The following is a 27731-nucleotide window of genomic DNA, read 5'->3' on the forward strand; positions in this document are numbered from 1 at the left end:
AAATTCGTATTCTGCATTTTTTTGCATTTCACATTATTTTTTACCATTTGCTGTTCTTTCTAAAAAAATCAATACGTTTTCTTCTCAGTTGACAAGCACCAAAAATCAAATCAGCAAAAAAAATCCACCACAAAATTCATGCCATCTTGCCATTTCTGAAACCCTGTTTGTCCTCTCCGAAATTCCCGAACCGTATTTTCCCCCTACAGCTCTTTCGAACATCCAAACAAACCCCGCATACGTACACGACACCCAAACTCCACTCCACAGAAATGAAACGACCCGAACCCATCCAATCCACGGAAAGCAGAACTTTATAGAATATATTTAGGTTTTCCATACATACCGCACTGCATAATCATCGCCAGGCAAATATGCATACATACTTTCCTCCTCTAGACTTTACAGATCTGCTTCTATGATGCTTCTGCTGCTGCAAATGCCATTTATTTTTTTAAACTGGGATGCAACACGTTTTAAAGTTGGAGATCGGGTGCTGGCATGTTTTAAAGAAGAATATCGTCAAGAATACGACGGCGACGAGGAGGGCGACGACGACGGAATTTCCCAAATGACTGACTGAGAAGAAGAAAGAGAGAGAATTGAGGTCGGGTGTGGATTGGCAAAATTTGGATTTGGATTCGTGCAAGAAAAATAAGAAATATAAAAATTTTAAGAAGAAAAACAAAATTTTGGTGAAATTTTAAATTTGTAGAAAGTAAAGTGGAGAAAATGTGGTGGTGGTGAAAGTAGCCGAGAACATGCCGAACATGAACATGTGAACATGCCGAGATTTCTGGAAAAGTGTTGCCGTTTGCAGTATTACTTTTTAAAGGGGAAAAATTGGTGCATTATTTTAATTCATAATTAATCGAAAATGGTGGGATTGACAAGTTTTTAAAATGGTTCTAATATTTTTTGATTGAGAAAAGTTGTGATATTTTTTATAGAGTTGAAAAGTGCGGAGGTGTGAAAAAGTGAATTATTGTGTAATTTGAAATCAGGGAGGAAATTTAAAAAAAATATATTCAAAATGGTGCTGCGTGATCAGAAAGACCCTCTAAACACGTCCCGAGGGATTATGGGACCCTTAGAAAACTCTGCAGGCGTGCAGAATAATAGGGGAAGGTTAAAACAGAGGTAGTAAAATTTTGACAATGCAATTTTTAGCTAATTTTTTGATAATTTCGTAAATTCAAAATTTGATGAAAGTTAAAATATGCATGACTTTCATAATTTGATGGGTTTAAAATGTATTATTACTATTTTATATCATATTTTTGACGATTTTGAGTTGATTTTATTGATGTTTTGCTATGATTTTGATGCTATGCACGCAGAGAAATTATAAATATTACCAGCGTGTAAAATGTTGCAGATTTATTACCGCAAATTTCTCTAATGAATTTCGAAAATAAACTACAAATTACAAGTTATAAAAATAAATATTTTTTATTATGAAATTTTCCAGATTCGATCTAATTCGTAAACTGGGACAAGGAACATACGGCAAGGTGCAGTTAGGCATCGATAAGGAGACTGGGCAAGAGGTTTGTTTTCTTGATTCTTCCTTTTCTTCGCCGTTTGTTAAACTTTTCTTAACATTTTAAGTGTCATTATCCCCTCGGATTTCTCGTCTCGTAGAGTTTTGGATATGTACATATGGCACATTGAAACAATGCAATGCGCCTTGTTACACAAAGTTGAGACAGATTTGCTTCATTTGTGCAACCGCAGGACGGCGACTTTCTGACAAGTATGTAGTTTTACTTTCCGAGAGAAAAATGAGACTCATCCGCATTCATGAGAATATTTTAAACACAATAGAATAAAAATGAAACCGTGGAATAAGTTGAGACGAAGAAGTTGGCAACTAAAAAAGTGTTTGTATTTGTAACAATTAGTAAAAGAATGATAAATTTAAATGGGACAACTTTAACGAACTTTAAGGTGAAAATTGTTAAATATTAGAAAACAAGTATTAATTATGTAAGAAACTTATGCAAGGATGACAGGGTTTTCAAATTTTATGATTTTATTTCTACATGCGAGACTCGTATTTTACGATTTCGCATTGTTTTTTAACGTTTCATGCTTTCTTTTTAAATTTGCAAATATGCTTTCTAATTTACAATAGCAAAAATCCACAAAAAAATCAAATCAGCAAAACAACTCCACTACAAAATCCATCCCATCTTGCCATTTCTGAAACCCTATTTGTCCTCTCCGAAATTCCCGAACCGTATTTTCCCCCTACATCTGGAAATATAATTAAAAATTCACGTACACGTTTCAAAAATTAGACTAAATCATTAATTTTTGGTAGACTAAAGCGACATAAAACAAAAATTTATTAATGCTCATATTTTTAAGCAGTCTAAAGATCGGAATCATCCCATACAAAAATTGTATGTTTGACAAATACAGTTGCATAAAGTATTTCATCCATACAATTAATTTTCTCCATTTGCTTTGCTTTGTAAAGTTCAAAGAAATTTCTGCAGTTTGCAAGGTTTACATATAATTTTTTGAAGCCCAAAGGTCAAAACATTTTAGAATTATATTATTATTTGTATTGAGCTTATGACAAAAATTTTCCCGTCACCCGTATTTCTTTGAGTTAGGCATAATTTGGAGAGAGAAACGTTTAAATTTTCCATGCAAAAATAAAACCGTTTTTAGTCTACTTGAAAAATATTATCTTTATATTTGTAAATAGTTTTATATATCTTTATTTTTATTCTTGCACTTCAAAATTACTCAAAAATAAGTAACATGGTACGTAAGTTAGCGAAATAATTAATAATAATTGTTTCGTAAGTAGACTAGTTAGCTTGGGGAAAGGTGTGTCAAGACCATGTCTCTTTTTCTGTCTCTTGCATTTTTTTCCTTCGTGACAATGAAAACTTTAAAGTTTTTTTTGCATCTCGTGTAAAAAACTGGGCGCATTTACTGATACATACACAGTCCTGGCGCAGGACTGGTAATTAGTGCATTTTTTGTTTATGTTTGCCTGAAGTATATAAGAATTGGATACGGAAAGTACCATGTTTGTTGTCTAATGTTTAAGATCAGTATCAATCTGTCATTTTAGTGGCAGTAGTTTGGCCTTCGGCCTTCATGTTAACAAGCCAAATTCCATAGTCATCAATAATTTCGAATTATTACACTCTTAAAAATCTTGGTGTGAAATTTTCTGTCGATGTGTGACGTCTTTTATAGTAAAATTGATGTTATAAAATCAGAAGTAACATATTACAAAATTGGTAACAAAAATATGTCTATACGTTATCCGACATAATCTTGTTGAGATAAATTGAATCTGAAACTTGCTAAAAATAAGATCCAGCCAGATCGTATTTTTAATGAAAATGAATATACAATTTTTTTTTGTCGAAAAACAACAAAAAATTAAACCCTAAATTTTATTGTAAAAATCTTTCAAAAAATTTCTAAGAGTGTAAAATAATTCAGTTACATAAAAACCGGTCCGACTTTCTCAACCCAAGTTTTATTTATTCCTGTGAAAGGAAAAGACGTCATGTTTTTCGCATTGAGGAGTTTTATTTTATTTTATTGGTTCATCATGTGCGAGTATGGATTCATGTCATGATGACGACATGACAGAAATCCCTATTGAAATACGCAGAAAATTTGTACCAGCTTAAAAATACTTGTGTCTTGGTGATGTGTCATGTCATGCCGGGTTAAATGCGTGGGTTGGGAAGCACACAGATAAGCTTATCTTCTCGGTATTATTGGCAAGCGTGCTATTTCTGTTGTGTTTTTAGTTAAGAATGAAACAAGGAATGAGTCATCTAAGCGGTGCATATTTTTTGATTTATTAAGATAAGTATTTCAAAATTATGACATTATTTATGACAATTTCGCCACCAGTTTTTACATTTGTAAAAATTACTATTATTTCCGGTTATACTGTTTGTTTGAAAATTGTTATCAATGCGGTAGTGACAATTTTGTTACCAAATTGTTTCGAATGATATAATATATTGCTTAGTGTTATTAATTTGTATTTCTCCCTGTATGCAAGACAATTTAGCGTTTTGGATAAAGTTTACTCATAAATTGTCATACTCGCACGCCAATTAAGACATTTCTTTTAAAATTAGTTAACTTTTTTGTTTAAAGGTAATGTTTCCGGTTTCCCTTAATATAATAGGAAGAAAATAGAATTCGGGATTTGTAATATAGAATATTTGCTTATCTATTAATATTTAGTTGTAATACTAACTTATGCTTGCATTTATTTATTCTGTTAAAAAATTTCTTTAAGTAGATAAGTGCAGAACGTAATTTTGAACATAGATGAAATTCGTATTTCGTACAAATAAAATTACTTTAGAATTGTATTATATTTTACAAATAGATTAGTCAATGAGACAATTCACGCAGACCTTGATAACATTATAAAATCGGCAAATTCTACAAGCTTTTAAAAAATATTTCGAAGGAAAATAAGGTTACAACAAATTTTTGCAAACTAACGCATTGTCAGACCAAGGGCATCATTTTAATTTGTAAAATTATAAAACTTAACGCGTTTTACAAGTTACCAATAGATGCCTGCGTAAATTGGCTCAATGCAAATCTCTTATACATATTAAAATACGTATAAACCTGCCAATCCTAAGTAATGAAATTATTTTTTCATAAAATACTACAAGAAATGTTATAATCTCTCAGCCACAACGTTTCCTAATTTTACCAAAAATATCATCCAATTGTTAAGAATATAATCTTTATAAATTAATAATCTAATTCAAATTAATGTGTAACACGAATATAAAAAAAACATTCTAGCTCTAAACCTTACAATTTTTCCTTTAACACGTCGCCTGCCCCTCAATCACATCATATCCATATTATCATCCAATATTTGTCTCACTCAAATGCATTTTCTCTGCACTCTTCTTGGGTAGATAACGTAAAATGGAAAACACGGCTAGAGTTGTTAACGGTACTAGATATTAAGACGGGTGCTTTTTTTCACGAAAAGTGCAACCCTATATCGGCTTACGTGCTAAATACATGCATAGATTTCATATGATACAGATATAGATTTAGAGCCGAGTATACACTAGCAAAAGAAAGATATGAGTGGATTTTGTAGTAAAGAAATTCCTGGATGCGACCCAAATGCTTATTTTTACCCTCGCCAAGATTCAAATGCAGAGGAAAATGATGATTTCAAACTCGTTTCCGAACACTACATTCAGTAGTTCGGCAAGTTATGCAATGATTTATTCTGCACGATTCACAACACATTTTTCATTCCTGCACTGCTCATTTGTTTTATTGGATTTAAAATGATTTTAAAAAATTAAATGTGAAATGGCATAATCCGGAGAGAGAAGGGACATTTTAATAAATGAGGGATGCCGACAGGTTGTTTGTCCTTTGAGGTGGTCTTGAGACGATGGAGACGATTTCTTGGCGGAGATGGAGGTCACATAATTGTGATTTGCATAAAAATATGTATGTGAGAGACAGACTTTAAGAATGTGAGATGACCCCGAGAAGAAAATGTTAATTGTGGTTCGCACGAGATTATCCAAAATTGATGTATCTAATTTTTGGCTGTGATTAAAAAAATAAATTTTGAAAAGTACTTATCTAAAGTTGCGGTTGTTTATGTTTGATTAAACTTTGATAAGGAAGTGGATGGGTGTAAATAGGTAGTCGCCCTGATTTCGGGTGATGTCATGTCTCATTTGTGTAAATAAAATATTTGTACAAGATTCTCAATGGTTAAATTAAATATCGTTATTTTGGAGTTAGATATTCACGTTTTAAATGAAATGTATTGTTCGGGATCGCTTTTTGGCTGAGTTTTGGACGGATTTGTTTGTCCATTCATGAACCAGAACGAGTTATATAAAGTGTCGTTAGGTGCATTAAACTCGTTCTGTTATTTGTTTAAATATGTAAACTGAGGGGGGAAATAGATAAGGAGACATAGTTAATATGTATATGTATGTATGACTGGTTACCTTTTCACGCACGTTTCGTACATAAATATATGTCAGACAGGAAAAGTTTGTATAAAATTATATTTTGATGCGATTATGAAACGCCAAAAATCGAGTTTTTGACGTAACACGATTACGAATTAATCTCTTAAGATTATGTGTTGTTTATATGTGTAATGTATGAATTTTAATTTTAGTATACGAAAATTATCATTTAAAGTAAGGTATTAGCTGGATTGCTAATTTTGCTTATTCATAATTCCCCTAAACATGAATTTTTAACGCTTATTTACACATTTTTTAACTGTTGAAAATACTGAAAAGTAATTTTTATGCTTTACACCAAAAACACCAAAAACTTCAAGTTTCAGTTTTGAAGGGTACTTAAATAACTATCAAGTTTGAGAACTAAATCTTGAATTTATGTATAAAAATAATTTGCCATTATTACTGCATTTGTCAAATTGAACAAAATTGAATTAGCACGAGGTTCTATTTTAAAATATATTTTAAAGAATTTTCTAAAAATTTTACGAAAACAACACACTTCAGGACCTTGTAGTATTAGTAATTGTATGTTTAATATAAATCCAAAATCGTAATTTTTAGGTGACCTGAAATACCACAAACATTTAAACAATAAAGTTTTGTTACGTATTCCTTGGTCGGGTATTATTTTGTGCGTCACAAATTGGCATCAGCATGTTTGCCAAGTCACACGCGCCCAGACAAAGAATATGAAAGTATAACAATTAAATACTTTAAAATAGACAACGAACACAGAGAAACGAGAAACCACTCCTGCATTCTTTCTTAAGTAAACTAAATCTATTTAGGATAAATTCCATTTTAAATCCGCATTTTTAAATCCGCAACAACTGCACCTAATTGCACAAGTCGATAAAACATGAATAAATTACTTTTTGTCAAGAAAGCGTGAGATTTTTGCATCTTACCGAAAATAAAAATGCATCCGTCACCAGTTCGGAGCCACAACAAACAATTTGTTTAATCGCTGTAATGTGCGTTGTTTAAGACAATGTTACTTACAGGTGACCCAAATTCTACAAGTTAGAGGCTGCGAATTTTATTCACATATTTATTTTTGGAACATTATTTGCCAAATAAATTTGCACACAATTTGCAAACAATGTGTAGAAGACTAGATTGAATTACTTTGCCAGATCCGGAATATTTTATGGGCTACTCTCCACATAACCGTGAAATTGTTCGGATAAATGTCCTCCTTATCATGACTAATTAATCTTAATGAGCCAATTAAACATACCCCGGAGACATAATGATTGCTTAAATTGACTGTAATTTTTCTCACAATTTCAGGTAGCGATAAAAACAATAAAAAAATCCAAAATTGAGACTGAAGCGGATTTGATCCGAATCCGGAGAGAGATTCAGATCATGTCGTCCGTCCGCCATCCAAACATCATTCACATTTATGAAGGTACATATTTCGGAAAACTGTTACTAAAAATTTCCTAATTTCCAAAGCTTAAAATTGATTCTGAAACTTGAAGTATTTGAAAATCGTGAGAAAATGGTGCTCGTAATGGAGTATGCGGCCGGGGGAGAGCTTTATGATTATTTAAATGAACGAAAAATTCTCCAAGAGGACGAAGCAAGGCGAATCTTTAGGCAAATCGCGTCCGCCGTGTATTACTGTCACAAGGTAGATTTGCATATCGTTAATTGAAGATTCCAAAGGAGCCTTCTCCAGTTTGCGTTAATTGCCAAAGGGTCAAAATTCATTTTTTTGGGGGTAATGAGTTCATTTTTTAGAGGCCAAAATCGGAGATTAGGATTTGAAATCTGTAATTCCTATCGAGCTTCATGCATTTTACGATAATTTGTCTCATAAATAGTGGTTAATTAATTAACTAGTAAACAGTTATAAAATGCATTCATTTGTTGTTGCCAATTTACTTGAGTGGGTCAAAGTTGTCTGCATCTGCGTAATTATTTTTATTCTCTCGTGCAAAATATTGTTTTGAGAGAAGGCACCTTTGGAAATTATTGAAACATAACACGGAGAAGACACCTTTGGACATACAATGGATAATTTTTTGAATAAAAAAGACTTGCGAATTTTATAGAATAAAATTTGTCATCGGGACTTAAAATTGGAAAATATTCTGCTCGATGAGAAATCAAATGCGAAGGTATATTTCGAATTATGAAAATGGAAGAAGGAAAGTTGGAATTTAAAAATAAGTTGAGATTTTTATTTTGCAAAAGATTGCTGATTTCGGTCTCAGCAACGTCTTTGACGATGTCAACATGCTCAAAACATTTTGTGGCAGTCCGTTATATGCCTCGCCGGAAATTGTGAAAGGGACGCCGTATTCTGGACCAGAAGTGGATTGTTGGTAAGATTGGCTGAAAACTTGACATTATTACCTCATCATGTAAAAAACATGTATTTAGCACATCCGCCAGAGTATATACATATATTTTTGCACAATTTTTGCACATTTTTGCTTGAATAGTAATATTTACTATTTTGAAAATAATGATGCACGTAATATGTAAAATTATTCAGTAATATTCAGAAATATTCAGTAATAAGTCATTTCTAAATAATAAGTCATTTCTAAATTTTAAAAATCGTCACAAACTAGTGCTGACCTTTTAAACTATTAGGTCGCTGGGCGTCCTCCTCTACACCCTCGTCTATGGAGCCATGCCTTTCGACGGATCCAACTTCAAGCGTCTCGTGAAGCAGATATCCGCGGGGGACTACTACGAGCCAAAGAAGCCAGCCGAGGCGTCCCCTCTCATTCGAATCATGCTCACCGTCGACCCCAAAAAGAGGGCCAAAGTCGAAGATATCTGTGCTCACGTGTGGATCAATCACGGTATGAAAATCCATGAAATATTACATTTCGCTTATTTACATACGTGAAGCTTCATAATTTTAAGCAAACTGTGCAAATGTTGTAAAATTACAAAGTTATTGAAGTTTAGTTACACAGTTTTACATTCATAAATTCAAGCTCAAAATTGTAAACTCTACAAAAATATGAAGAGGCGACAGTTTTTTTGCTTGGTTTTTGCAAAATTTTAGTTACACATTTTTACGCATGCCAAACGCTATTAAAAATTGCAAACTTTGCAAAAATATGAAAATCTCAAGAGGGGAAAGTTTCTGTTTTTGCTTTCTATGCAAATTCTTAAATTGTTGACAAATTTTTTGACGCAAATATTTCAAATCCTATTTTTCGACAGGATTCGACCAGGACTGCCTACACTCAGCGGAAGAGTTGGCGAAACAAACCCCTGTCCGGCTCGATGTGCTCCTAACGCTCGCCCCCAACATGAACAACCACGCCGGCGCAGCGTCATCGGAAGCAGGGGCTGGGGAAACGAATCACAAAAAACTAAATGAATCCGACTCCGCAGTCGCTGAGCCGCCGAAAAAGGCAAAAATGCAAGGAGGAGACGCCACCGGACAGAAAGGTAGGTCGAGATCGGACAATTACTAACAAATTAATTAAATTATTAATTAATTAATTAAACTTTTTAGTATTATTCCTCTCCGAATCTAATTCAGATGAGAAGATTTTCAATCTAATAAGAAATTATTTATATAAAACTTGAAAAATTCTAATAACAGGATTAAACCTATCCAATCTAATGAAATGGAAAAACTCGATTTATTTTTTTATAAAAAACATATTTTTCGAATTTTTGAAAATATATATATTATGAAAGCCAAAAAATGAGAGACGAATCTGTTTTCAAATTTGTATACGTTATATTTATATTTTTTATTTTTTAGACGGCGTCTCAGTTCCTCAAAAACCCAAGAGAAAAACTCAATCGAAAACGAAATCGAAAACGACCCCCTTAATGCTCGACTTAATCCAGGACGTCGTCGAAGAGGAGAACGAAGACGTCGACATGTCTGCCACACAACCACAAGCAGTCGTCCCCAAGATGGCGCAAGCACATCCCGTCGCCGGGGCAAGTTCGGCGACAAAAGGAAAACCGCCAAGTGACGACAAAGACGACGACGAGTGTGACACTTTAAGTGAAATCAGTGAAATTCAAACCATCGCGGAAGACCTGGACAACATTTCGAAAAAGAAGGAGAGAGTAAAATCAGTCAAAGGAAAGGCTGCTCCGGCCCCCACCGAAAAACCGAAAGTTGTTCCTCCATCACCTCCAGAACATGAATCGCGACCAAAACAGGCGAAACAGACGGCCACGACGAATTCACAACCTCCAGTTTCCACGCCAAAATTGCAAAAGACTGAAACACCCGAAGTTCCCAAGAAAACTGTTCCCGAACCGGAAGTAGTGACACCCGCACCACCGAAACCAGCCGTGGTAAAGAAAAAGATTGTTAACAAACCGAAAGCTACGTCACCTGCGCCACAAGCAACGACGTCGACGACGCCACAAGAAAATAAGGTGACGCCAGAACCCAAACCCGTCGCCCCGCCAAGCGAACCACCACCACCACCGACATCAACGCCAACAAAGACGGTCCCCCAACCGGAAGTAGCCCAACCAGAAGTTAAACCTGTCCCACCTCCTCCTTCCACTTCGGATAAGGACAAAACTCCCGAAGCTACCGACCCCAAGGAGAAAAAGACCCTTGTCCGCCAACGATCCGGGTCCGTCTCGGACGTTTCTCCTACTCGGGTAGAACGCCGAAATTCGAAAATCATCAGTCAAAAGACGGCCGAACTTATACAAAATTTGGAGACCAAGACATCTTCAACGGGAAGTGGGCGAGACTCAGGCAGCAGTTCGGGCGGAGAAGGCAGCGGAACTGGGAGCAGTAAACCACACCCGACCGTGAAAAAATTGGTGATTCCTAACTTTAAAGTTTCCGACGCCAAAAACAAATTTGAAACCAAACCTCCCAGACCAATCACGAGTTCAATCATGTCCCAAAGTAAGGCAGCCTTCGAAGCAAAAGCGGCTGCGTCTCAGAGCACGCCTGCCTCACCACCAGTCAAACCGACGCCACCGCCTGTGGAGAAAGCTAAGGAGAAAGTGGCCATAATTCCAGCGGCAACTGTAGCAAAATCACCCAGTCCAGTACCCAAAGAAGATAAGCAACTAGTCGCCCCACCCGAACAGAAAGAACAAGTTTCCCCCAAAATGAAACCAAAAGTGGTTAAAAAACCGGAAACTTCGCCAAAAGTGTCCACCGCCCCCGTCGCCAAATCAATCACGCCAGAACCACCGACAATTTCCGAGGCGACAGTAACCACCGTTGCGCCAACGCCTCCTGTCGCCGAACCAGAAATCGTGGAAAAAGCGAAACCGAAACCACCCGGTAAAATTCAGATCCCTCCCGGCCTCCAAACTAAACCTGTCGCCGCCGGAAATAAGGTGGTTCCTCATCCCACCACGGCACCAGTTTCTGTCCCCGCCGTGTCGAAAGTGACGTCGCCATCACCATCGTCACCTCCACAAAGTAAAGAACAAGCCGCAAAAAAGATTTCCTCCGTGATTAATAAAATCGTCACTAGTTCGTCCTCCTCGGGCGACGAGGCGAATAAAAAACTCATCCATAAAACCGAGGTCACGTTCCCCGTCGCCGCGGCGGCTTCGGCAGAACGCGTCATCCCGATCAAATTCGAACCAGAGGCTGAACCAGAAACGCCATCTGTGGCTTCAACGAAAAATAGATTTCCGCCCAGGTTCGACTCTTTCAAACGGTTAGAATTAGATAGATTTCATGCTCGGGATTAAAATTTTGAAATTAATTTCTAAAATTTTGATTTTAAAAAAATTTGTTCTCTTTTTAATTATTCAGGTTCGACTCCGCCTCGTCGATTTATTCGCGTCAGAATTCTTCCGATACGGACGCTTCGTGCAGTTTGGCTGCTCCACCGAAACCCGAACCTATTCGAAAAAGCCCACGGGAGTTTTTAATCCCAATCAAACTTGAGGCGAGTGGCGCCGTGGTGACGCCACGGGAGGATGTCGGGGTACAAAGTGACACCGCGTTGGGAGGGGCTGGGTCAGAGGACGAATTTAGGATTGACAGCAGACTACGATCTGGCCGATTTGGGAGTGGGCACAATAAATTTAAGCGATATTCGAGCCTGTTGAGTGACTCGAGTGGAGTGGAGGAAGATGCAACCAGTGCGACCGGAAGTAGGAGGGGAAGTGGGGCTGTAGGGAATAATAATAATGGTGCGAGTGGAGCGACCGTGGCGCATGCGCGGAGTCGAAGCCAAGGGGATGAACCGGATGCGACCGGGGGACAGCAGCAGGCACAGCCGGCTGCGACCTTTAAGCGATACAGGTAATTTATCGATAAAGTTTGTTCCCATTTTCTGTTAAAGTTGTAATTTTTGCGATTTATAATTACATCAATTTTAATTATGGTTACTTCCGGTTTGTTAAAAATTCTTCAATAATTTCAAGCACTTCTTTCCTCCTGACCACTTCTGGTCTATTTCACGTTCTAAATTAAGCCAATTTCCAGTTTTGCGGAAAGTATGGTGGAAGAACAACGCCAGAGCATACTGATTCTTTAAAATTGTTACCACTTTAAATTTCCACAGGGCGAAGCGACCCGATTTGGACCGTAGCGACTCTTTCTCGTCTGCTGAGGAGGACGACGAAGATTTTTTCGAGGTCTTCACCGCAGATTCCCTCTTCTCCAACTTGCTGGATCGGGTGCGCAATTTGACCAAGAGGATCAATCGCGAGGGTTCCATGGGTTCGATGGGCAACAACTGGCCTTCCGCGATTGGGGGTGACGCTACCAACTTTGGATTGTGGAACCCTTCCTCGTCTCTTCGGGATTTGATGCAAAGGTAACAAGCTAAATTAAAGTTAAGTAATATGATTTTTTGCAAAAATCAGGGTTCGCAAAAATTAATCTCGAAACATTAGCATATTATTAACTAAAAACTACTAAAACTAGTTTTTTGCCTGTTTATTTTTGAGACTTGAAAAACAAATTCGCCATGTTTCTTTTACGCAAGTCGCAAAAATTTTGCGTCTTTCAGAAACTTCTTAGAAATTCTCCTCACAAATTATGAATTTCCTAACAATCTCAACACCATTCTCAAACCATATTTTATTCCAGAGCTCCATCCGAAACGCGTTCTTTCGGCTCTACCACACCCGGTGGATTCACCGTAAGCACGCACCGCTCCTTCAGCCGGGATCCGTCCCTCACCATGAACCTCACCTCGACCGGAAGTGGGTCCAACTGGCGACGCTCCCTTTCTCGCGACGTTTCCGGTGATAGCGACTCCTCCTTCGGAGGAAATAATACGGGTCGAAGTGAGTTACTAAATCAAAATCCGAATCACGAAATCGTAATTGAAACGCGGGTCGAGTCGAATAACTCGTCCTGCTCGTCCGTTAACCCTCCGTCGAGTTGTTCCTCTGGGGACGGGGGTGGTGGTGGGAGGAGCAGCAGTTGTGCCAGCACAACCGGCGATCCACCACCCGCACGAATTAACAATACGGCTTCGAAAGAGTTTGTAATTCCGATTAAGATTGTGTGTCGTGAGGATGAAGAGTAATTCATTAATTAATTAATTAATTAGTAACTTAGTAATCCGAGTGATTAATTGTGCTGGATATTACTAGTGAAATGAGTGATGCCATGAATGTGAATGCGTGGATGGAAATATTGTGGTAAACTAATTGGAGGCGTGTTTCTTTTGGAAAAAATTATGAAAATAATGCATGGTCCGAATTTTAAGGTGAAAGTTTAATAACTGAATGGAGAAAGTTTTAACAGAATTTAAAACTATTGAAATATGTACTTGACGTGTTTATTTTTGAGCTTGAATTAATATATTTAGATGCTGGTAATGATAATTAATTAGAGTGAAGTGATTAATTTGATGCGTGTCTCATATTACCTCCGCTTTTACTAATAACCCAATCCTAGCAGCGCGAAGACTTGAAACCTTATTCGTAACGAGATAAGTACTCTTGTTTATTGTTCGTGTCAAATCATTTGATGACTAATTTTGTCAAAATATTATAAAAAAATGATAATTATGTCCAAGTAGGAAAATAAATTATGAAATTATTTGTTCCTTATTAAAATTTAAAATTTTCTTAAAAAATGAGCACAAATGTGTGTGAATGACTTTTTAAAACAATTCGAAACGTGCCCATGATTGAATGTAAGTGTGGAATTGTGTGAAAAATGCATTTTTTCGTTGCTAAAATTAATTATCGTTTGTCAGTGTCCCGTTCCAGTCCGTGAATGAATACATACATACATAAATTATCAAAATTAATCTATCTTGTTAATCCACATTTTTAATCCAGATTATAATTAATTTGTCGCTGCAGATGGTCAGAGTCAGAGTAATTGAATGAAATTCATGGAGGCGATTCATTCGAAGATGATGCACACACACCTTAAATATTTTAGATTTGCATAATTCATTGTTTTCTTAACTTCCATTCTTGATTATAATTTTTGCATTATTATTTTTTTCTGTTTGCTAAAAAAAGGGAATTTTTTCGTTAATAAATATTTAATGCTTGGCTTTGAAATATTCAGCAAATTGTAAAGTTTCAAGTTGTAGTTGTGGTCGGATCGGTGGGTGATTTACTTACGGAGTACATGTAAAATGAGGTCAGTGCAGCGTGTACCCTTAAAAAATTATGATGCCAGTTCATAAAAAAGGGGTGACTTGGGACTTCCATTTTCACAAAATTATGATATTTTTATAATACACCTTCTTTTTTCTATAGTAGAGTAAATTATAACCCTCAAAAAATTCAGTTAAGGTAGTTATTTAAACTTGTCGAAAATTTGTAATATGTAGATTTGCATGATCGTAAAAAAATATTTATCTATGTCCTTTGTTAAATGTTGTAAGAAATAGTCTTCTTTTTTGCAAAATAGCAGTTTTTTTGCTTCAATATTTTTTTACTAATTTAATTCCGACTAACAATTACCTTTAAATTTTTACCCTCATGTGCATACATTTTTCTACACATTTTGCTACTTTTTTGGCGTCCCAGGTCACCCTTTAAACATTTAGGTGCCGATCAAAACCGCTTTTGTAATAATTATAATTTTAAATAAATGAAACAGAAAATTTTTGTTTAGAAAAATAAATATTTAAAATTACGATGCAAACATAGGATAGTGATATTTTTTAGGATAATTTTTTAGAAATTTAGAAAAAATATTAAACATTTTAAACCATTTATTTTTGGTATTACATAGTCTCAAGTCACCTTTTATTTGTGAACAGAGTACAATATCCACTTCCGGTTTTAAGTAATTAATCAGAAATTATTGTGATAAAGTCAAACCTTAATTTCAAACTTGACCGGAAGTGTTTCATAAATTAATAAATTTCCTTGAAATAAAAACTAACCTAATTTCGTTCAAAATTGCATTGCAGGCTATGCCGGAAGTAGTTGCAGCTCGAAAGCAGGCTTGCCCACGGAACTTTTCGAAACCACATCGGTTCGTTCCCTCCCCGTCACACTAAATCGAAGATCACCTTCCTACCTGTCTCAGCGTTCCGAACCGTACGGCAGTGATCGGGAGAGCGTCACCCCAACGCCACAACGCCCCTACGGACGCACCATGTCGTCCACCGATTACGCGACAAATTCGCCCAATTTGTCGCGAACCTTACCGTTCCGCAGGTCACTAAAATCCTTCAACAGTCAGGATCACGATTACTCCGTGGATTCCGTCGTGGGCGCGATTCGTGGCCTGGGTCAAAGTTTGATCGACTCGCCGGCCACGTTCGACCCTGACTCGTACCTGAGACAGATGAGGTCAGACCGGGCAAAAAGTGTGGGGCGAGAATTGGTCGTGAATCGGGAACAAAACCAAAATGGGAATGGATTGAGAGATTGCAACTCCATGGCAAGGATGACGTCAATCAGTGAGACGGACGGAGGGGGGTCAGGGGTCACGGGGGGTGAAGCAGTAGAGACCCCGCCACCGCAGACAAATGACCACCCAGGTCGACTCTCTGTGCAGGATAAGATGAATAATTATACCCAATATTACAACAGTTTGACGGGGGCAAGTCCCGTGAAGCGATTTCCGAGTCAGATTCACGCCGAGAATGGGAGAGGAACTAGTCCATCGCCGAATGCGATCGGTTTAGCGAGATTGAGACCGAGCACGATGTTTGAGACGATGAATGGATCGTCGTCTTCTTCGTCAGGTCCCGTTGGAAATAATAATATGGCGATGACGACGACGTCCGCGGGAATGACGAACGGTAGCGATAATGTGACGCCAAAGTTGACCACGGGGATTCCTAAATGGCCTGGAGTCTCGATCCAGCAATACAGACCGTTAAGTATTTCGAGTTTTCCGTCAAATGAAAATATTGGGGGGAAACAAATCATGGGGAGGGCGTCATCCGTGTCGAGAGTTGTGTCGCCACCGCCGCCGCCACCGCCGCCGCCACAAACGGTGGCGACAACGACGACGCCAAATTCGACAAATATGAATAAAAAAGATATCTCCCGTGCGACAAGTGTGGAAAGGATAACGCGATTTTTAGAAAGAAAGTCGTCCGTCCCGAGAGAAATCCAACCAGTTGAAGTTGGTCAGACACAAAGTCGTCCATTTTCTCCACCAGTTCCGGTCTCTTCATCGTCCCCAGTTCCGGATAGTAGGAGTTCTCCTACAGTCAGAAATACGGCGAATAATAAATCGAAATTTTTACAAAGTTTGGAGAAAAAGTGGGACAAATTTACCGGAAATGGGCAGCAACAGCAACAACAACCTGAAATGGATAAGACGCGTCCCATGTCGCCGACAATCTTATCGGGTCATAGGTCACCACCACCGCAACAACAACAATTTGAAGATGACGGAGATAGAGGGGAATTGTCTTCCACTGAAATAAGCCCGGATGATAACAAGATATCGGAATCCGTTCTGTTGCGAAGAGCACTTTCTCCGGAGAAGAAAGTAAAAAAGTTTGGCTCGGGAACGGTCAACTTTATGCTAGGAAAGTTCAAACGGTTCGAGGAGGTCACGCCACCCCCACCGGCGGCAAATAAGTTTCAAATATCAGCAGCGGGAAATTTAAAACCGCCAGTAGGGTCGGGTTCTGTAGGGTCAAGAATTGGGCGTAGAATACAATCTGCGTATGCCGGGGCGGCGAGTGATAGCGTGTTGACGTTGTCGCAGAGATCAAATAATTTTGGGAATAAATCCGGAATTCTTGTCAATAATGGAGCGGAAGTTGGACAGGATGGAGGTAATTCTGATATGCAACAACCAGACCCGGAAATAATCCGCTCGGGAGAAGCGGCGCAGGAAAAGAGGCGAAGTTTAAGACCTCAGCCCGTGAATAGTAGAGCACTTTCACCAGAAATGTTAAATCCGGTCATTTCTCGACCACTTTCTCCGGAAATGAATTCTCCAAGTAATAGTCGACCTCTTTCTCCCCCAGAATTTAGACCCGTTAACAATCGACCACTTTCACCCGAAGTAAATTATCCAAGTACTACTCGACCACTTTCACCACCGGAATTTAGACCGGTAAATAATCGACCACTTTCACCCGATCCAAATCACACTTATCGTCCAATTTCACCGGAAATAATGAATAATCGTCCGCTTTCACCGGAAGTGACTACCTCCACAACTCGTCCGCTTTCCCTCTTCGTCACCACCACGATTTACAATACAGATCCAATCTACTCCACCCCGACACTTTCCTCTTCCTCCCAAATTCCTCGGCCGAACGGACTCATCACCACCACGCTTCGTAGTTCATCCCCCATTCCCACCAGCCAGGTCAAAGGTCAATCCCGTGACCTTGGTATTATCTCTCCTGAACCCATCCCACATCCCGAGAGGGAAGTGATCACCTCGAAATCGATGACCTCCCCGCCCCACGTGACGATAAATCGCTCCCCCAGTGACAACCCCATCCTCTCGCCGTCCATGCTGAGTCCAAACTCCGACTCGGTGACCACAACGACCGGTGATTTGGACGATTCGGGGTCAATCTGCTCGAGTTCGGATGTCCGAAATATTTTAGATGAAGAAGAATCCGTTTCAGATCGCATTTTTAGAAAGAGTTTTTACCCCAGATTTCACGAAAAGGGGATAAAAACGAGATCCGTTTCACTCAATGCGGCCACCGCGGCGAGAAAAGGGCTTCACCCGAATCCACAGATAACCAATACCCCACCACCGATAAGCAATGGTCATCATCACCATCATCACCACCATCACCATAGGTCAAACAGTCAAGCCAAGTCAGTCACACCGGGAGGAGGAAAGACAGTAGTGACCCCTTCTACTTCTTCAGCCCCTGCAGCAGAAACTAGCCCCACAATTACAACAACCACAACGAACGGACCTGCGATGAGCACCTTATCGACTGATAATACCACCACCACCCGCGCTCCCTCCCCGCATTCCCTCGTCATCAACAAGTATAATCCAAACCCACTTTTCAAAGAATTAATTACCGACGATTTTAAATCCGATATTGAAAAGAAGACGGAATACTCGAGAAGAGTGACGTCCAAATTGAGCAAATTATTACGGGAGATTGAAACGGATTTGAATACTTGCTCCTTAACGAAGAAAGATGACGACGACGAGGGAGACGACGAAGACGAAATCCTTGGCGGAACTAAAAATATGACGACGAATGGTGTCGCGACAACGAATGTGACGTCTCCTCCGGTCGAAAATGGGACAATGGACGCCAAGAAACCACCCGTAATCGGTGTCGGCCTGAAAGCTTTGGCACCGACGCCCCCAAAAAATCAAAACTTTAAAAAGTATGCGGGCAGTAAAACCACAAATTTGGGAGGTTCGATTAATGCCGTCACGAATACGACGGCGAAAAGGAATTTTTTCAATAGGGAGGGATCTCTCCAGCCGGAAGGAGAGGTCACAACGAAGCCGATGGGATTTGCGCTGCTTAAACCGAGGGCGAGTTCTGTATCGAGACCGATGCTGAACAATACAGGAAATCGAACAGAGTCCGCATCTTGTAATAAGCGAGATAACAGTGACGCGGATAATGACAGAATGGATCGTTAAGTTAAATTAGTTGTAAAAATTGTGTGAATCTCTGAATTTTGATGTCTTTTTCACTGTCTTCTTCTTCCTCTTCTTCGTGTTCTTTCTAAATATGTATCGACTTCATATTTTCAATGTGATAAGTTTGTTTGTATTTACGCAGCAGCAGGACTTGATTTGGTCTTTGGTGAATTTGCATGTTTTTATATACATATCCTGACAAGTTTAAAATTGTAAAGTATGTATGACTCTGAAATCGTGGACATATGTAAATGATAACCTTAATGATACCCCTTTCTTCGTAATTGATAATAAATATGTAAACTATCAGCAGGGATGTTTAAAGATTAAGTTTTATTGAATAAAGGCAATTCACAATTAATACAGAATTTTCAAAGGTTCGGAATAATGACTGACTTTAATTTTTCTGCAGCAGGCTTTATTATGAAATCTGTATCATTTTAATTAACTACTCAGTTAAATGAAACATTAACTAAATAATAAAGCATACAAAAATCACGTTATTAATTGAAAAATGCTCCTGGTACTAATTCTTGCGAAGAAATAGGTAATTAATTAATAATAGTCGTCATCTTCGTCGCCACTGTCATGTGTCTTTTTAGCACGGTAAGAACTCCTACTACTACTTGTGGGAATGGTGGTAGGTTTGGAAGAGGGAGGGAGTGGAGGAAGAGGTGGAAGACGAGAAGGAGACGGCGATCGTGACGCAGACGAGCGAAATCCTGTCGAACGATCTTCTGAAGATGATCCAGAATCCTGGTCCACCATTTCTCTATGGCGGCGTTCTCTCTCCCTGTGAAATGTTAAAGTTTACAATTATAATTTCAAGTGTTTCAAAAATCTCATAAATTAATAAGTTCTGAATTTCAAAAACTATTTATCTATGTACCTTCGTCTGTACTTAATGGAAAGTTCTCGAAGGGTTTCCTCCCTTTCGATCCGTTCCTGGTCTTGTTTCTCTTGACGAATTTTTTCAGCCTCCAAGTCTGCCTTGAGGTGACGATTTAGTGCGGCCTGCATCTTCTTTTTTAGACGCTCCTGTGGTGTCAATTTAACCGCCGCTGGTGATCCCGACTCGCTGTATGACGAGCGGTAGGACGAAGAAGTCTGAAAACAGTGAGAGAACGATTAGTTAAAAGAACTCTGAAATTTCAGAGGACGATAAAAGAAAAATGACTTTGTATTTCTCTAAGTCTTGGTGGATGCATATGCATAGTTTGGAAATGCTTAATTATCTCTGCGTAGTTGGGTGCCAATATAACGTATTCGTTTTCTTATGTATTTCGATAAGATGCAAAAATTCTGACTAAAATGTAAATCCATTTATCTATTTAGATATATCTAGATATGCCTTGACCCTATAAAATTGCATTATGATTTTGGTTTTGGGCAACAAATTGATTCTTACTGACTTTGGATGATGAGTTCGCGTAGGATTTACCCTTTGGATCAGAAGAGCTAGTGCTCCTGAAATGCAAAAAATATACATTTCGTCAAATTATAATCACCATTGATTAAAGTTAAAAATATAAATAAGTCTCACTTTTTATTTCTTTCATCATCCTCCGATCCGGATGAAGAGTAAGAAATTTGATCACTGTCCGACGACTCTGTGGATTCTTTACGACGACCGTAGTACCTCCGCACTGGGGGAGATGGAAGTCTGGGAGGAGCTGGTTCCACGACCGATGCAACAGTGGGATGGTGGTTTGTAGTAGATGACGAAGGCAGAGGTGGTGATGGGGCACGTCCATTTTTATTGTCACTAGTGACCAAAGGTTTTGATGATGTTGTTGAAACGGAAGTTATGTTGCTGGGGCGGTGGCGTTCGATAGATTTTGACTTTCTGGAAAATAAGTATTTATGTATTTTGTCAAATAATATTTGAGAAAAATCATTCACGAACCGTGGCGAACTCGACCTCGAAGATGATGACGAAGTCCTCTTCTTCCTGTCTCGACTTGGTTTTCGGGAGGATCGTGATGATCCGGAGGAAGAAGTTGAATCATCATCACTACTCTCACTGTGTGATCGTCTTCTTTTCTTCTTGTTGTCTAAACTATCACTTCTACGTCTGACACGGTCACGGCTTCTACTTCTTGAGCTGCTTCTTCGCCTACTACTACTCTTTCCATTATTGTTTCGTGATGAACGAGACCTATTTCTGGATCGGGATCGTGATCGAGATGAGCGATGTCGAATTCGAGACCGGGTAGATCGATCTCTACTCCGAGAACGGCTCCTGTTGGAGGAATGGGAAGAAGTTCGTCGGCGTCGACGGCGTCTGCTAAGCAAAAAATGACACACGGTTAGGCAAAATTTTACACATAAATTCTGCAATTGATCAATTGCAAATTTTTCCACACATTTAACAAGATATTCAAGATAATTTAAATTTAATAATTGTTAAAAACTAAGTTCAAATCCCAAAAGTAATTTCGTACCGGTCCACACTCGAATCTGACGATGACGATTTTCGTCTCCGACTTGAGTCACGTTTTCCACGCATAGAAGATGACGCACTGCTATTATATTTCCGTCCCGATCTTTCTCTCGATCTCGACCTTGACCTCATTTTTCTCCTTTCTGGTGAGCGACTCCGACTTCTTGCCCACTTCCGGATCGTACTTGACACCTTTGTGGGTGCAGGGAGTACACGTCGCCCTCCGCGTGGCAGGGGCGGAGATGGCTCTTTCGCTGGGAGAGGGTCGCTCCCTCCGAAGGATGTGATGAACTCGATCTTCTCCGGAGAGCTGGATCTCGAACCAGAAGAGGATCTTTTACCTTCTTCTTCCTCCTCCTCACCAAGTGGGATGTGGGCAGCTGCGTAGGATGGGGGAGAAATGTATCCTTTACGAAGGATTAGCTTATCCTTGTAGGCGCGGCGTTCACGGCGAGCTTTGCGACCCTGGAGGATTAAAAATTGAGCAAAAAATTGAAAAATAAATAGGATACCATATGAAATTTTACAAAGAAAATAAATTGTAAAAGGTGGTGACCGGGCTAGGTATCATATCCGGCCAATTACTTTTTCTCGGAATATTTTTGCGGCATCAGCAAGCATATGTATTGATGTTCAAAAATATTGAGCTCCGTGGCATTCTTCGTCTAGTGATAATCTCTGTTCAAGTATGACCAATTTTAAGCCTAAAATTCACCATATATGAACAAAGATTATTTCCAAACGAAGAATGCCACGGAGCTCATCGACATATATTTTTGAACATCAATGCATATACTTGCTGATGCCGTAGAGAGTTCGTTCATTTATCCTTCCAAAGACAATAGCCGACACCCCAAAATCGAAAATGTCGAATTTGTTGTATCGACCTTCCTAGGCGTAGTTTGTGGCGGGATTTTACAAAATCGACATCATTTTGACGTATGATGACCCCATGACCATTTGAATTTGGTCAAAGGTCGAAAAATTTTCAAGCGGGGGGTCTTGAAATATATCATGTACATTCGAAGTTCGTCGGTGGCGTGTTAATGCGGGGAAAATGAGACGTGGATAGTGTGGGGTGATGTGATACAATGACAGGAAAGTAGCGAAAGACTATGTGGCCTGCCACATAGACAATTCCATGTGTTTTTACCCCTTTGCAACATTTTGGTTGGCAACGGTTTATTATTAGGGAATGGCAATTAGGATAAAGCTGTCATACATAGGTGGAATAACTAATTCAACCGTTGTGCCTTTATCTAAAATAATAATAAACCAAATCATGAGTGCGCTAAGTGCGAAAAGTGGAAGACGGCTTCGTTATGGAAAACCTGATTCGGAACTTTTGTTTTTCTGGTTTGAATCAAACTGACCCTAAAGATGGTGAAGAACCGGATAGGTCAAGATCTCCAATACCACCATTCTTATGAGGTAGTCCAGATTCCAGCCCATCGGTTCTTCAGCAATACTTATCAATACTAATAAAGAGCCATTAAGACCGCTGGCTGGGACGTCCGCAACACAAGTTTCCCCACTAACTTTGAACTTGAGTAGTGTACGCTCCGGTTTATCATTGAGCGTACAAATGATTACTCTCTGCCCCGATGCTTCGTACTCCCTCTCTCACAGTGCAAAATGAACAGAACAGCACTTTAGTTCCACGGACGTAAGGCAGACCGCCGGTGGAGGTCTAGAACCTGTACTGACCTCCACTCTAATATACTAAAATAGACAACAACATCATCCCCATCGTTTACTTATTGGTTACTCATATCATCTTCAGGCAGGAGTGTGGAGTGTTGCTCCTATGTCTAGCTCCAGTTCATCAGTCCTGAGTTCATGGTCAAGTTCTGTGAATACCACGGTCTGAAGTTTCTAGTGGATTGTGTTTACCGGGAGTCTAATAAGTTCCTAACTTATTAGATTATAACTAAGGTTTAGTCCTCTTAAGTGGTTGTATTTCATAGACATCCAACAACGCATTAAGAAATATGAATGGACATGAATCTTACGGTTCACCTGACCTGATGAGAGTGGCTTCACAATTAATCCATCAATGGAGGTAGCAGGTGTACAGATAAAAATAGTAAAATGACAAATGTTTGACATCAGCATTATTTCTCATGCACTTTTGTATGTCCTTGTCGCATGAACTCAAATGTCTCATATTTTATCATATATTTTAATTCCTAGACGAAGTTTATCTTATCTCTAGACTAATTCAATTATCTAATTTACTCAATTTTGTACTTGTTCCAATAAGTTCTTAAATCTTACGAAATCAATGTACATGACTCAAAGTTTGAACCACCTTGACCCTACCTTGACTGTCTACCTATAAAAATCCAATTAACTTTTTCCTCACCGTCCACTTTTCATGTACTGCTACACAGTTACGGTCACTCTATTCTTTGAGTCTCAATATTGCCCCAATTTTAACTACTGTAAAGAAATCAATTTTATGACTAAATAAATACAAACTAAGGGCACATAGTACCGATCTCGTGGACCACCCCTTCTTTCTGGACACCAGTGTCCTCAAGTGCATCTCTGCAATTCGCACGCCAACCAATTCTGCAATCCTCAAATTCACCAATCATTCCATCTCATCACCAAGCCACAACGAAATCAGACCCACACAAACACATCTTCATACACAAACAACAAATACAAAAATAATTTTGATAGAGAAGCTCACAGGAGCGTTTCAACGAATGGCAAGGGACATCAAACTCAAGACATACGATGTATATTCCTGACATCCGTATAATGATGGGATGCCACGCCACTTCGTATATACAGCATCTCATCTTTATTCTCTCTTCTCACGTCCCGCCTTATCTCTTTTGACCGGACATCTCTCCTCGTCTCATCTATTCATGGCCCGAGGCCAAGCGGCGCGTCGACTTCCTCAGAAGTTGACACTCCAGCCGAGCAGCAAGCAAGTCGAGGCATGAACATACGCACAACCCAGTGGAATCTGCTCTTATCAAAATAACTCCCACAATACCCTTTAGTGAAAGGTGTGTCAGGTGTTGGATTTGTCGTTTAACTTGAAGACAAAGTGCAATTCCACGTTCAGCGATCAAACACGCATGGAATTGAAATGGGGTATTTATCCAGAAGCAATGTTTCTCGGTGGCAGTCGAAGCGGGTTATAAACATAGCATTATGAAGATTTCGAGTGTAATTCTATTTGCATTCTATGCCAAGGCTCTTCAGGATAAGAGATGAACATTCCCGCCTAGCTCCAACGCTGTTAGCTCGCCTGGAACTTCTTTTCATAGACCGAATTCAGTAAACTGGATATTGCACTACATCGAGCAATCAACAATAGCTTAAAGCTAGTCCAACAATATTTGAAGATTTTCCCCAGCTCACTTGGATGCAACTGAAGGGCGTCACGTTAGGAGTGTAAGATGTGCCTTGTTTGCTGTCACAACTTGAACCCCCTATACACTCAATGGGATTGCTTAAGGTTAGATACACGGAATCCTACACGACTGAGAGTTATTAGTATAAACTCTACTTCCATCGGGTTAAAAATACATTGATTCGAGATATACTGATTCAATACTAATCCAACGAGAACGAACCAGGCGGTATAGCGGGATATTACTGTACATGAAAAAAGGCAGAGCTGCAAGAAGTTGCAGTCGCATAGCTTCTGTAAGGGTTAATTAGACGTCTTGTCTTTCTTGTCTAAGTTTTATTAACTTGGTTCGGTACCTTGGTTATCGGTATCTCGCATTAACTAGCCGTCGAAAAAAAGCAGTTGGATTTACTGACAGCCGAAAAATTGCCACACAGATGCCCAACTTAATATGCCCGAAGTAACTTCTAATGACTTTCATTGATCAAAGGGCTCTAATTAAAAGTGAATTACTGAGTTGGTGGAATCCAAATAGGCTGTCTGAAACAGCCTGTGCCTGTTCCCATCTTAAAGCAAATGGGATAACATGTAGAGGTGAGGTCACTATTTACACTTGTTCCCATGTGAGCAAAGACTAGGGGGTGCACGTCCCTTGCCCTGGGTGGATTTTAAACCGTCTGAGGCCTCTACCACTAAGTATTGTTTATCACTGGATCATGGCGGAGCATTGACTGCGGACTATTATGATTTTGAAAGCATTTCATTTTGCAAAAACAAACGGTGCAATGGGAAATCGATGGACAACTGTTAGTTTATCTTACCTACGCACGTATAGGCCATTAGAATTTGCAATTGAATTAAAATTACCAAAATATTTAATATGAAATAAATAAGAGTTGACAAAATCAAGCCGTTCGGGTCACATTTAGCCATTGATATAGCCAAACTGACCCTGCCATCGTGTTCTACGTCAAAAAATAGTTTAAACTGATCTTAGAATCATTTAAAAGGCATAATTTGGGTTTTGGCGCGTTTTGAGCGCACCTAGCGCGAGTTGTGCGCTAGCTACAATCAAACTGACCCTGCCATCGTGTTCTACGTCAAAAAATACTTGAAATTGACCTTAGAAACATTAAGAAAGCATAATTTGTGTTTTGGCGCGTTTTGAGCGCTTTGAGCGCCTCTAGCGCGCGCGGTGCGCTAGTTATCGAAAAACTGACCCCTCCATCGTGTTCTACGCTAAAAAACACTATAGAAAAACGAAAAAAAGTAATTGGCCGGAAAACATATCCTTGTACGGTAACCTCCTTTGCATATTAAAGTCAGAACTTACACTCATGGCCTGTTTCTCCTCCTCGTGCAACTTTGCTAACCGAATTTGCTCCTTTTCTTCCAAGTCTTGGTTTAAATAGTTCATGAAATCTCCTCCTGTTAATCCGTACTTGTTGCCGGTGACGTTGAGCTCTGCTTTTTGAGCGTATGTGAGGTCGTCCATGTTGACGAGCAGGTCTAAAAATCAAAAGATGCGTTAAATGAGTTCAATTCATAACGATATTAAATTGGATTAATTTTGCAAAATACCAAAATCGACTTCCTCCTCAGATTCTTCTTCTTCGGCCGGATCTGAGTTATTAGTTGCACTAGTACCACGACCACTAGCCTCACTTTTCTCCTTCACTGCAGCAGACCAAGTATTCCCGGTTGGATTGCTATCTTCGTACGTGTATCCGATAGCCACTTTGGGTGCCACTTTCTCCTTGTCTTTGTGATGATGGTGTCGCCCTGGACCGGTGGGAGTGCCGAATTGTTCCTCGATGTGAATTTGATGGAGAAATTTATCCTCTGAGGCTAAACAGAGCAAAATAACGTGTTAATTTTAGATCAAAATATTTAGAAATTATAAAGTTTTGCTAAAAAATCAGTGAAAAATAGTACAAATTAGAGTAAATATTCAAGTAATGGAATAGAAGCGTACTTTTTGAAGATTCGTTTTGAATGAGGATTCTATATCGTTCGTAATTAAGGATAGAGGCGTTGTCCTCCTTGACTGGGGGACCGTCAGGGTCAGAGTGATGTTCCGGAATGATGTCGAGATGAGCTCGCACGTCGAATCGGTCAATCATGTTGTCCTCGTTTCCTTGCCAGGGGACCCTGCACATTGAGAAGAATAACTCATTATTTTATTACAACCACAAACTACAAGATTATAAGATTTAGTTTCTTACATGCAGCTATCCGCCACAGCGGTGACTTGTGGATCCGCAATAACTTTAAAGCGTCGCCCATGAATTTGCATAAATTGGGCCGGGTCAGCTTTAAACTTTTCATAAAATTCTCGCCTTCGCTCAGCCCGACGCCTATAGTCGACGACCATGGTGCGAATCTTCTTCTCCTGCTTACGTGCCTCGTGCCACATGGTTAAGCTGGTTTATATGGCTTCTTGAAAAATTTCACAAAGTTCTAAAGCACAAGAAATTACATTTTAATAAACTGAAATATTGAAAGTTTCAATTTGAAGCTTATCTTAATAAAACTTACGTTGATTACGATGTCAGCCTTATCATTCTACCCTTGACTATACACTCCCTCTCCTCGCTAAGTACATACAATTAGTCAGTCTAAAGTGTAAATTAAATTAATTTTCAAACTGCTTAAATCCCAAATTCGACATAGAATATTTAATTAAATTCATAATTTCTTGAACACATTCTCACCTAAACCCACAGCCTTATCTTTCTTCTCACTTCAACTTCACGCCCTCTCTTCGTCCTCCTCCGTTTTAAAAAATAAGTCAAAATTTTGCCACATTTTCAAAATTTATAATCCAAAATTACAATTTGATCTGCCCAACTTTCAGTCGGCTTGATTTGATTTATTGCTGGAAGATTTTATACCGCGAAAGAA

At 39.0% G+C, this 27731-nt stretch overlaps 2 protein-coding genes across 6 annotated transcripts; one reads left to right on the top strand and one right to left on the bottom strand.

Moving 5' to 3' along the window:
- The first annotated feature begins 498 nt into the window (after positions 1–498).
- Positions 499–19379, top strand: LOC110853624 (mucin-12). 2 transcript variants are annotated; one of them, XM_022101912.2, is made up of 13 exons: positions 499–1140; positions 1472–1550; positions 7332–7452; positions 7526–7677; positions 8102–8167; positions 8244–8374; positions 8649–8863; positions 9234–9464; positions 9787–11683; positions 11782–12276; positions 12539–12793; positions 13069–13268; positions 15371–19379. In XM_022101912.2, exons 1-13 carry the CDS (start codon positions 1034–1036, stop codon positions 19009–19011), a joined length of 7590 nt encoding a protein of 2529 aa, XP_021957604.1. In that variant the 5' UTR covers positions 499–1033; the 3' UTR covers positions 19012–19379. The 2 variants fall into 2 exon arrangements, with proteins under 2 accessions (XP_021957604.1, XP_035710409.1); XM_035854516.1 differs by having other exon boundaries at positions 9787–11665.
- Positions 19328–27697, bottom strand: LOC110853625 (CLK4-associating serine/arginine rich protein). Of its 4 annotated transcripts, none has more exons than XM_022101913.2 (12): positions 27542–27695; positions 27366–27445; positions 27053–27287; positions 26803–26978; positions 26409–26675; positions 26161–26336; positions 21456–21919; positions 20918–21298; positions 20555–20857; positions 20424–20478; positions 19901–20118; positions 19328–19804 (listed from the first exon to the last, which is right to left on the bottom strand). In XM_022101913.2, the coding sequence occupies exons 3-12, from the start codon at positions 27241–27243 to the stop codon at positions 19567–19569; spliced, it is 2469 nt and encodes an 822-aa protein (XP_021957605.1). In that variant the 5' UTR covers positions 27244–27287; positions 27366–27445; positions 27542–27695; the 3' UTR covers positions 19328–19566. The 4 variants fall into 4 exon arrangements, with proteins under 4 accessions (XP_021957605.1, XP_021957608.1, XP_021957607.1 ...); XM_022101916.2 differs by having other exon boundaries at positions 20918–21295; positions 27542–27694; XM_022101915.2 differs by having other exon boundaries at positions 27366–27422; positions 27542–27686.
- Positions 27698–27731: the final 34 nt, after the last annotated feature.

The sequence above is a fragment of the Folsomia candida genome, unplaced genomic scaffold (assembly GCF_002217175.1).
Source record: "Folsomia candida strain VU population unplaced genomic scaffold, ASM221717v1 Fcan01_Sc008, whole genome shotgun sequence".
Lineage (NCBI taxonomy): Eukaryota > Metazoa > Arthropoda > Collembola > Entomobryomorpha > Isotomidae > Folsomia > Folsomia candida.

Bases quoted from the DNA above. Each gene is read 5' to 3' on its own strand.
- LOC110853624 (XM_022101912.2), top strand. From the start codon at position 1,034: ATGGTGCTGCGTGATCAGAAAGACCCTCTAAACACGTCCCGAGGGATT. The intron at 12,277-12,538 runs GTAATTTATCGA...AAATTTCCACAG, and splicing joins GCGACCTTTAAGCGATACAG to GGCGAAGCGACCCGATTTGG. The intron at 13,269-15,370 runs GTGAGTTACTAA...ATTGCATTGCAG, and splicing joins AGGAAATAATACGGGTCGAA to GCTATGCCGGAAGTAGTTGC.
- LOC110853625 (XM_022101913.2), bottom strand. From the start codon at position 27,243: ATGTGGCACGAGGCACGTAAGCAGGAGAAGAAGATTCGCACCATGGTC. The intron at 21,920-26,160 runs GTAAGTTCTGAC...TTAATCCTCCAG, and splicing joins AGGAGAAACAGGCCATGAGT to GGTCGCAAAGCTCGCCGTGA. The intron at 20,119-20,423 runs GTCAGTAAGAAT...CACTGTTTTCAG, and splicing joins ACGCGAACTCATCATCCAAA to ACTTCTTCGTCCTACCGCTC.